General features: G+C 44.6%; 1 protein-coding gene across 1 annotated transcript in view; it reads left to right on the plus strand.

Annotated features, from left to right (window-relative positions):
• Positions 1-4,501, plus strand: part of LOC116966876 (vimentin-like) — a 29,528-nt gene extending 25,027 nt beyond the window's left edge. Inside the window, exons 8-9 of the mRNA XM_033013233.1 lie at positions 3,617-3,690; positions 3,795-4,501. Coding sequence (XP_032869124.1) covers positions 3,617-3,690; positions 3,795-3,875 — 155 coding nt within the window. The 3' untranslated portion in view covers positions 3,876-4,501. The remainder of the gene's footprint in view (positions 1-3,616; positions 3,691-3,794) is intronic.
• Positions 4,502-11,894: the final 7,393 nt, after the last annotated feature.

Below are 11,894 nucleotides of genomic sequence, written 5' to 3' on the forward strand. Positions count from 1 at the left end.
GATATAGGGGATGGAGAGGAGGTGGGAAAAGGGGGGCAGGATAGTGAGAGGAAGGTGTGGGGAGGCACAGATAGGAGGAGGGGGGGGGGGGGTTGGGAGTGGGGCGTTAAAGGAGGGGGATGTTAAAATTTATGAATTTACTGAACTTTTGCCGGCGGGCTGCTCTTACTTCAACTCGCCGCGGATTTCGGGCCGTGGTGGTGGAACTGCAGTCATTTATAAAAGCAATTTTAAATGCAAACAGTGCACTACATTATCAACGTTCTCCAGCTTTGAAGCTAATTTATTTGAGGTGGGTCGCTCCGACACGGTGCTTTGTGCTGTCATCTACCGACCCCCCAAATACCACAAGGACTTTGTGAATGACTTTTCTGAGTTTCTGGCTGGGATTATACCCAACTATGACCGTGTCCTTATGGTTGGGGATTTTAATATACACGTGTGCTGTCCTGATAAGCCGTTGGTGAAGGACTTTTTAACTTTTATTGACTCTTTTAATTTTGTGCAGTGTGTGTCTGGTCCCACACACGAACATGGACATACATTGGACCTTGTTCTCTCTTGTGGCTTGCCTGTGTTGAACTTGGAGGTCTGTGATAGTGTGTTTTCTGATCACATGCCTGTACTATTTGATGTTCGTTTTTCCAGTGCTGCAGTTAGACCTGTAGCGTCTGCTCGGCGCTGTTGGACCTTTAACCCTTCTGCTGCTGGCCAGTTCTCTGCTGCTTTCGATCAGCTCTGTGCCCCCTCTGCGTCCACTTCCCTTGGTATGGAGGAGATTAGTTCTTGGTTCCACTCCTCCTGCACAACTATACTGGACTCTGTGGCTCCTTTAAAAACTTTGCAGCCCAGAGCTAAACCCGAGCCCTGGTTCAGTGACGCAACTCGTACAGCTCGACGGGAGTGTCGCAGAGCTGAACGAAAGTGGAAGAAGGACAGGCTGCAGGTTTCATCGCAAATTCTAAAGGACAGCTGGCGAAATTACCAAAATACTGTTAAAGAGGCCAAAAGATATTACCTGTCTAATATAATAGTGTCTAAGCGTCACGACCCACGTGTGTTATTCAAAACCATTGATTCTGTTTTAAATGCCCCACAGCCTGTCTGCCTGGAAGCATCGTCCGAATTGTGCAATGACTTCCTGCACTTCTTTATCAATAAGGTTGTTTCTATAAGGGCTCTCATCTCAGCTCCTGCCTCTGACCCCTCTGTTCCGGCCCCATGCCTGGTGGCATTCGATAAGTTTGTGCCTCTGACATTGTCGGGTCTAGAGGATGTGGTTAGCCATATTAAGCCGTCGGGTTCCCCTTGTGATGCTGTCCCTCCTCTTCTTTTTAAAGAGGTTTTCCTGAGTATAGGGCAGTCGGTTCTCGCCATCATAAACAGTAGCTTGTGTTCTGGGGTTGTCCCCGTAAATTTTAAACATGCAGTAGTGCATCCACTACTTAAGAAACCTGGCCTGGATCAAACTGTTCTGGCCAATTTTAGGCCGATCTCCAAGTTGCCATTTATCTCTAAAACCATGGAGAAAGTAGTTTATGCTCAGCTGAAACTCTTCCTGGATGAGCACAATATTCGGGAGGTTTTCCAGTCTGGATTCAAAGCTATGCATAGCACAGAGTCGGCTCTGCTAAGGGTTTTTAACGACATCCTCCTGGCAAACGACTCCGGTAATTATGTGGTTCTTGTCTTGCTGGACCTATCTGCCGCCTTCGATACAGTGGACCATGGAATTTTAATTTCCCGACTACAGCACCAAGTGGGCATTTGTGGCAGTGCCCTGGGATGGTTCAGGTCCTATCTGGCAGACAGAACCATGCGTGTAAGCCTTGCTGGCTTTGAATCCCCCTCCACTCCCTTGGCATATGGTGTTCCACAGGGCTCAATTTTAGGGCCCCTGCTCTTCTCTCTATACCTACTTCCTCTGGGCTCAATTTTAAGAAGGCATGGCATCTCCTTTCACTTTTACGCAGATGATAGCCAGTTATATATGCCACTCAGGAAAGAAGACGACTATTCTCTAAAATCACTTCTGTCTTGTCTTGAGGACATTAAGTCCTGGATGGCCTTAAACTTTCTGGGACTTAATGAAAAAAAGACAGAGGTGATTTTGTTTGGCCCCAATGGCTGCCGTGAACCTCCCTTTGTTGGCTTGGGTCCACTGGCATTGTCCGTAAAGCCAACAGTTTTAAACCTGGGTTTTAGGATGGATGGTGATTTTAAACTAGATAAACAAATAGGCGCGGTGGTTAAGTCCAGCTTCTTTCACCTAAGGAAGCTGGCAAAGGTGAAGCCCATCCTCGAGCGGCAGCATTTTGAAACAGTAATCCATGCCTTTATTACATCTAGGCTGGATTACTGTAACGCACTCTACTCTGGAGTCGCACGAGCTTCATTGGCTCGTCTCCAGCTGGTTCAAAATGCTGCCGCTCGCCTTTTGACCGGAACTCGAAAGAGGGAGCACATTACGCCAATTTTGGTCTCCCTTCACTGGCTCCCAGTGCACTTTCGAGTTCATTTAAAAATTATTTTGTTTTCAAATCGTTGAATGGGCTCGCCCCGCCTTACCTCTCTGAGCTGCTCGACCTATATGCTCCCAGTGCACTTTCGAGTTCATTTAAAAATTATTTTACTTGTTTTCAAATCGTTGAATGGGCTCGCCCCGCCTTACCTCTCTGAGCTGCTCCACCTATATGCTCCTGCCTCAGGTCAGCTGATCAGCTGCTCCTTGAGGTACCACGGTCTAAGCGGAAGCTCAGAGGGGATAGAGCCTTTTCTGTTGCTGCTCCGGCACTTTGGAACACCTTGCCGTTGCACATCAGACAGGCCCCCTCACTGTCCATCTTCAAATCCTCCCTAAAAACTCATTTTTATTCTCTGGCTTTCGACACTGGCTGAGACATTGCTCCTGTTCTTAGTGCTTTTAATGTCTTTTAATTTTTACTGTTTTTAGTCCTTCGTTTTACGGTTTTTAATGGTTTGTAATAACTTTTTGTCCATGAGTTCTCATGTACAGCACCTTGTGACAACTGCGGTTGTTTAAAGCGCTTTATAAATAAAGTTTATTATTATTATTATACCATTAGTGAGTAAGCTACTCAACTGGGATATGAGGGGCTGTTCCTCTAGTTTGCAGATTTTAGTGGAGAAGTGAAATGAAAGCACAAGGAACTGCAGATGATGAATCTCAACAAGTCGGCAGGACGGCACGGTGGTTCAGCAGTAGAGTTGCCGCCTTACAGCGCCAGAGACCTAGGTTCAATCCTGACAACAAGGGCTGTCTGTACTGAGTTTTACCTTCTCTCCGTAACCTGCATGAGTTAACCTCCCACACTCCAAAGATGTACAGGTCTGTAGGCTAATTGGCTTCTGTAAAATTGAAAATTGTCCCAAGTGTGCAGGATAGTATTGGTGTGCGGGGATCGCTGGTCGGCGCGGATTTGGTGGGCTAAAGAGCCTGTTTTTGGGCTGTATCTCTAAACTAATCTAAACTAAACTAAAGTCACGCACCTGTGGAATTTTATTGCACACTGGTGTATAGAGCAATAAACAAATTTGATCTGACCTGATTACATTTATGTCAGGATACTGCTTCAGTAACTTCCTTGCCTTACAGAAAAAGGTGTACCGGAGGTTTTTTCATCTGTCAGGAAATTGTCTGTGAAAACAATCGAGTTAAAAGATGGAGAGGTTAGTTTGCATCAATTAATTTTATAAAAGGAACAAGTTTAAATGAATAATTACAACTTGATATTAAAGGAATTATAATGTGTTCTTGTTTTCCCCATTTCCAGGTTATCGCTGAAACTACTGAAGAGCATGAAGTGAATGTCATCAAAGAAGATGTATTTTCTGAAGATGAAGCTTCCAGCTAAAGAATAAAAATCCTGACTTTTAAGGGATAGTATTCCAAGCATAAAATGAAAATGAAAATGCTGTTTTCATTTCTCTGTTGCTCCATAGATGCTGCCTGACATGCTGAGTGTTCCAGTATTGTCTGTTTTCATTTCAGATTTCCAGGATCGGCAATTATTTTGCTTTTCTTTTATCATTGTGAAGAAAATGTTTAAGATATAGAGCTTTGTAGATTTATTTTAGGAGCTGCACTGTAGAAGAGTGATACCTAATAATTTGTCAAAATAATAGTGGTAGCAGTCATAGTATATTAAACAGTATGTAATTGCATAACATGTAGCCAAAGATTCATGAGTTCTAGAGTCATGCAGCTCAGAAAAAAGACTTTTACTGTATGTAAATGAGTAAAAAGGGTGGCATGGGCCTGATCCCATTGCCTGCATGAAGACTGCACACATTTATGCAAACCGCTTTTAAATTGATTGTAATACTCTTTCTGCTTCACTGTATTGAGCATTGCCACTTCTGCTTAAATAACAATTTCTGGTGTTTAACAGAAAATGAGCATTCATTGTTTTCTTCTAAGAATAACTGTATTTCAGTGATACCTAAGGGCCCAATTGCTGAATAAAAGGCAATTGATACCTGACAGTAAGAGCATCCTTCTAAAGCCAAGAAATGTGTGACTGAAAGGCATGCAAAGGTAACACTAAACAGCCCATTTTAAAAAGATTTTTTCAATTTAAATTCCAATCAATTTCAATGAACTTTATTTTTCCGTTAGGAACTTTGGTTTCTGCAGCCATACAACAAAAATAAACAATTTTACAAGACACACACCCAACCTAATTCACACAGACATCCATCACAGCGAATCTCCTCGCTGTGATGGAAGGGAAAGTCTTGTCTCTCCCCTGCTCTCCATCCTCTCCCGATGTTAAAGCCCCTGGCGGGCGATGGCAAGTTCCGCGGCGGTTAAGGCCGCGCCGGCGATGTAAGGCCCCACTCCGGGTCTTAATGTTGTAGCCCCGGCGGGCGATGGCAAGTCCCGCGGCCGTTAAAGCCACGCCGGGCGGTGTCAGGCCCCGCTCCGGGGTCATTTCCAGCCCCGCTACTGGGGCGGGAGAAGCTGCTGCCGCGTGAGCTCCAAACAGCTGTCTCCCACCAGGGACCCGCGAGCTCCCGATGTCACCGTCCACAGGCCTGCAGCTGGAGCCTCCGAAGCTCCGAGGTCGCGTCGCAGCCGTGCGCCACCACCGCTCCCCACGCTCCGAGGCTGGCCAGCCCCATGATGGTAAGTCTGCAGGCTCCGCGATTGAAGCCCCAGGTCGTTCCGGCTAGAGGCCGCTCCACGGTGCTAGGACCCAACGACAACGGAGACCCGACAGGGAAAAGGTCGGGTCTCCCGTGCAGGGAGGAGATTTAAAAGTTTCACCCGCCCCCCACATACACATAGTCAAAAACAATATATAAACCACAGCAAACTACACATTAAACGGGACCCAAAAAAAGGGACATACGGACTGCAGGGGCCGCTGGCGTGAAGCGCCACCATGTTAACATCATAATTAAAACATGAATTACTGTCGTAAGTCGCTGCTTCACTCTGAAGCTCCTGGTCAGAGTTTACTTGGCCTTTATATGATTTGGCGTAATATGTGTAATTTTAGTTCTTCATGACTATGATTGTTCATTCCATTGTGTTTGGATTAAGATCTTCATCTACAGGGAGACCAAATGGAAAGGTGCATGTTTGTAAGGATTCTTAACTTCCCCAAAAATTATCTGTACAACATACCTGCATAAACGTGAGGCACAAAGCATTAAAAAGTTATCCCTTGATTAGATGGCTGGTGGAAGAGTCAGATGTGTAAATGATCATGTGTGAGCACAGAGGTGACGGGGAAGTAAGTTGGAGAATGAGATCAATGGAATTATTAGAACAATTGCCATTAAATTTGTACTCTGACTGGCCTCTCTCAGATAGTGCGGCACTATGTCACAGTGGTAGAGTTGCTGCCTTACAACGCCAGAGACCTGGGTTCAATCCTGGCTCTGGGTGCTGCCCGTTCAGAGGTTGTACATTCTCCCTGTGACTGCCTGTAATTTCTCTGCGTACTCCGCTTTCCTCCCACATTCCAAAGACGTGCAGTTTTGTAGGTTAATTGGCTTCTCTAAGATTGTCCTTAGTGTGTAGGATAGAACTAGTGTACAGGTCATTGCTGGTCGGTGCAGACGGTTTCCACGCTGTATTTCTAAACTAAACCAAATCATAGAGAAGAAATATACGAAACATTGTTCTTTTCTCAGAGATGTTACATTATACCCTTCATCAAGACTCACAGCCAAATGTCAATGACAATAGTCTAGAATTAGTTTTTCTGCAGCTTATTAAGCTGCAAAATTAATTACAAATTTATTGACTACAGTTTTACCTTCAGTGCCATAATCCCAACTCACTCATCTCCAGATTCCTGGAACCGGAATGCAGCACTCCTCTGCCACTGGACCCTTGACTTCCTCTCCCATAGACCACAATCAGTGAGGACATTCCCCAGGATAATTTTCAACACCCGTGTCCCACAAACCTGCATTCTCATACCTTACTCTATACACCAGATTTTGCTCTAACTCCATTTACAACTATGCAGATAACACCCACTGTAGTGGGCTAGATCTCGATCAATGGCAAAACAGTGAACTGTAAGGAGATAAATAGTATAGTATCAAATCAACAACCTGCCCCTCAATATCAGCAATGAAAAAGAGTTAGCTATTGACTTCACCAAGTGAGATAGAGTACATGTCCCAATCAGCATCGATGGTGTAGAAGTGGAGATGGTCGAGAGCTTCAAAACACTACAACGCTCCGGGCGACTATGCTCAAAGACGCTACGACTCTTTGGGCGACTGAGGAGACTACTCACAACCATACAGGCGACACCCCGGCGGCCCCTAGTTGCCTGTTGCCCCCTAACAAATTGCCTAAGTGGGACAGGCCCTTTAGATAGAGCTCTAGGGGCTAGCAAAATCAAGGGATATGAGGAGAAGGCAGGCTCGGGTTACTGATTGTGGATGATCAGCGATAATCACAATGAATCGCGGTGCTGGCTCGAAGGGCCAAATGGTCTCCTCCTGCACCTATTTTCTATGTTTCAATGTTAAACGTTAATCTGCAAGTCAAATTGGTAGTAAGGAAGGCAAACGCAATGCCAGCATTTATATCAAGAGGACCAGAATACAAAAACTGGGATGTAATGCTGAGGATCGAAAAGGAGCTGGTCAGGCCGCATTTGGAGTATTGTGAGCAGTTTTGGGCACCATAGCTGAGGAAGGATGTGCTGGCTCTGGGGAGGGTCCAGAAGAGGTTTACAAGAATGATCCCAGGAATGAGTGCGTTAACAGACGATGAGTGTTTGACGGTACTGGGCCTGTACTCGTTAGAGTTTAGAAGGATGAGGGGAGACCTCATTGAAACTTGGGGAGAAGACAGAAGAATGGGGTTAGAAGGGAGAGATAGATCAGTTATGCAAAGCACACCTGATGGGCTGAATGTCCTGATTGCTCCTATCACATGACCTCTTAGGCCCCCTTCAGTCATGGCTGACCATGGGTGTCTCCAACTATTCCCTATACGGAGGATGCCTGTGCGTGACTTTGTTTAACGTGGGGAGACTGGTGCACAGACAGCCACCCCGCGATCCTTGACAGATCTGGGTCAGGATCCAGTGCCATGGAGTCCAAGATGACCGGAGACCCTTTTCTGCTGCAGCCTTCATCCGCCTTCCCAGCTGTTATGACGCTCCGGTCAGTCATCATCCTCCGCCTGTTCTGCCGTTGAGGTATTGGTTGGATTGCTCTTTGTCAGAGACCTCCTCCTCGATCTTACAGCCATGGGTGGCCCTACCAGGAGCATAGCTCCAAACGGCATCGCTCTCAGGATCTCAGGTCCACACAAGCTTCTCCTCCACGACAAGGTGACAATCCACGGAGACCTAATGACCTCATATGACCTAATGACCTTATATCTATGTGCCTATTGAAAAGCCTCTTAAAACCCACGATCATGTCTGCCTCCACAAACACCCCTGACAGCGTTCCAGGCACCCATCAATATCTGTGTAAACATCTTGCTCGCCACATCTTCTTTAAACTTTTCCCCTCTCATCTTAAAGCTGTGCCCTCTAGCCTTTGCCTGCCACATCTTCTTTAAACTTTTCCCCTCTCAACTTAAAGCTGTGCCCTCTAGCCTTCTACCCTGAGCCAAAGCTTCTGACACCTATGCCTCTCATCATTTTATATACTTCTATCATATCTTTTACCTGATCATATCAAGTAAATTTTATATGCTTCTATCATAGAAGATTGAGGGGGGATCTTATAGAAACTTACAAAATTCTTAAGGGGTTGGACAGGCTAGATGCAGGAAGATTGTTCCCGATGTTGGGGAAGTCCAAGACAAGGGGTCACAGTTTAAGGATAAAGGGGAAATCCTTTAGGACCGAGATGAGGAAAACATTTTTCACACAGAGAGTGGTGAATCTCTGGAACTCTCTGCCACAGAAGGTAGTTGAGGCCAGTTCATTGGCTATATTTAAGAGGGAGTTAGATGTGGCCCTTGTGGCTAAAGGGATCAGGGGGTATGGAGAGAAGGCAGGTACAGGATACTGAGTTGGATGATCAGCCATGATCATATTGAATGGCGGTGCAGGCTCGAAGGGCCGAATGGCCTACTCCTGCACCTATTTTCTATGTTTCTATGTCTTCCCTCAGCGACCAATGCTCCAGAGAAAACAATCAAAGATTGTCCATCCTTTTCTTAGAGCAAATACCCCCTAATTCTGGCATAATTCTGGCAAAAACCTCTCCAGAGTTGCCACATCCTTCCTGTAATAGGGTGACCTGAATTGCTTGCAATAGCTTAAATGAGGCCCCATTTGTAGTATTGAATTGAAATGTGGTCACTGCTATCTGAACAATGTCATTAAGCAGGAAAGGGCGCAGAGAAGATTTATGAGGATGTGGCCAGGACTCGAAGGCCTGAGTTGTAGGGAGGGATAAGCAGGCTAGGACTTTATTCCTTGGACCATAGGTGGCTGAGGGATGATCTTATGGAGATGTATAAAACCATAAGGGAAAAACATCAGGTAAATGTACTGTGTAGGAAGGAACTGAAGGAGGGATGACCTAAAACGTCACCCATTCCTTCTCTCCAGAGATGCTGCCTGTCCCGCTGAATTACTTCAGCTTTTTGTGTCTATCTTAGGTAAATGTATTTAGTCTTTTACACAGAGTAGGGAATTAAGAACCAGAGGACACGGGCTTAAGGTGAGAATGGAAAGATTTAAAGAGAACTTGAGGGGCAACTCTTTCACTTGGCAGGGGTTATATATAGAACGAGCATCTAGAGGACGTAGTTGAGATAGGTATTATAACTGGATACCTTGGACAAGTACATGTATAAGAAAGGTTTTGAGCGATATAGGGCAAACGGGTCTAGTGTAGATGGGGCATATTGGTCGGCGTGGATGAGTTCGGGCAATGAGCCTGTTTCTATGTTGGTTGACTCTATGACTTCCCGTACTCATAAAGGAATTTGTTAGATTCCAACTCCCTAAATCTGAGAAGTCTGAAGAATGGTTTCGGCCCGAAACGTTGCCTATCTCCTTCGCTCCATAGATGCTGCTGCACCCGCTGAATTTCTCCAGCATTTTTGTGTACCTTCCCTAAATCTGATGTTTGCCTCATTCTTTTTCCATTCGAGAGCCTCGACATCTCTTGTCATCCAGGGTTCCTTAGACTTGTCAGTCTTGCATTTCACACTAACAAAAACACACCACCCCTGTATTCTTACTACATGTCCTACATTTCTCCACAACTACTAAAACTAAAAGAATTATGGTCACTGGTCCCAAAATGCTACCACACTTTAGTCACTTAGCCATCTCGACAGGTATATGGATCAGACAGCATTTAGACAAGTACATGGATAGGACAGGTTTACAGGGATTTTGGTCAAATGCAGGCAGGTGGGACAAATATAGATGGGACATTTTGGTTGGTGTGGGCAGGTTGGACCAAAGGTCTGGTTTCCACACTGTATGACTATGACATTCCCATCCTCATTAACTGAAAGGGGATCTGGTGCTTCGCCTGCTCTAGAAGGATCCTCTAGAAATTAAGGAACCTTCTTTTGACACATTTGACAAATTCCATCCTGTCCAAGCCCTTTACACTAGGGGAGACCCAGTCAATATTAGGGTTGCAATCTCCCAATAATACTACCCTATTATTCTTACAGCTTTCTTCAGTGGTTCCACCTATCTGCTCCTCTAATTCCCACTGACTACTGGGAGGTCTATAATGCTGTCATTCCCTTCCTGTTTCTAAGTTCTGCTCACATAGCCTCACTGGATGATCCCTCCGAAATATCCTTTCTAATTGCTGTAGTTATGTCCTTCCTGTTCAAAGAAGATTAAAAGGACACCCAATAGGGGCAGTTCAAATTCTCTTCACTGCTGCTCATTTTTAATGGTTTCTCAAGAAGGATGAATGTCTTCCTAAGCCTTGGATAAAGATATCCATTGGGAAGGTACGCATACAACTCAATTAAATTCAACTTTATTGAAATATATACGTACTGAGAGGTACATGGACAATAAAAATGCTACTTGGAGCAGTATGACTGGAACATAGATCAAGAGAAACATAGAATGATAATTGGAGCCACATTCCATCCACAGATGTTGCCTGCCTGATGAGTTCCTCCAGCACTTTGTATTTTCCACATAAACAAATTACACATAAATTATATATAACATTTCTAAAAGAATTACCAAAAAAAAAAGCAATGGATTTGTGCATATCACAATTAGAAAAGGAATCAAGTCCCTGGTGTGCAAGAGGTCGGCCCTGCTGTTCCATCATCGAGGTAGGACTAGTGTTGTACAGGTCGGTTGAAGAGCCTGATAGTTGTAGGAAAACTATGTGACGTTTTTCTACAGAGATGCTGCCTGTCCCACTGAGTTACTCCAGCAGTTTGTGTCTATCTTTGGTGTAAACCAGCATCTGCTGTTCCTTGCTACACCGTTGTAGGAAAGTAGATGGGCTTTGATCATGGCAGAGGAGATACCCCACCCAGTGTCCATTGACTGCATTGCACGCCAACATTCAACCAAACACTTATAGCCTCTAACACTGGCGGGACTTCTTTCTCATTGGTATTTTTCCATTCTCGCTGGTTGGGTCTGGTATTCTTTCCTTCTTCCTCAGAACACAAGATGTTTGCTTTAAAGAAATGCATAATAAAGTCTAAACCATGAGCTGCTGGTTTGATGCTACATTATGTGAATCATGCAGGGAGAGTTGGAATAAAAGTTGTAAAGAGCTTCAGTGTGACTAAAATATTTCCGTTCTCTAGCAGGATGCTGGAACTCTAAATATTTAAGTCTTAACATTCCACTGTCTTGCATTCATATCTTAATTATTAATCAATGGTGCTCCAGACTGGAGATTATGTTTCAACTCAAGCCACAAAGGAGCTGCTCTTATCTATTAGGTAAATTATTGTGGATCATAAAATTATAGTCCGGCTGCAGATATTGTGTGCATTCCTTTCTTTCCTTACATTTTTATTATTCTTTCATGACAACTGCAGTTTCAGCAGGGATGGGCTGCTTCTTGTCTGTTTGACTGTGTATAGACTGGTTATCTGACCATTATGGATGTTAGTACAGCTAGGCCTTATCCATATGCATCCAATATCTGCACATCGGCAAATTCAGGTAATTGCAGAAGAGCGGGTGATTTTAGATTTTTCCCCCAGGACATTTGAAGCCAACTTTACATAGATAGGTTAAAGGCACATTATATTTTACCCAGAATAGGGGAATCAAGAATCAGAGGACATAGGTTTAAGGTGATGGGAGGGGGGGGAGGGAGGGGGGGGTGCGATTTAATAGGAACCTGCGGGACAACTTTTTTACACAAAAGATGATATGAAAAAGGTTGTCACAAAAGGTATATGGAACAAGTTTTCA

This window comes from Amblyraja radiata, chromosome 2 (genome assembly GCF_010909765.2).
Source record: "Amblyraja radiata isolate CabotCenter1 chromosome 2, sAmbRad1.1.pri, whole genome shotgun sequence".
In the NCBI taxonomy this organism is placed as follows: Eukaryota; Metazoa; Chordata; class Chondrichthyes; order Rajiformes; family Rajidae; genus Amblyraja; species Amblyraja radiata.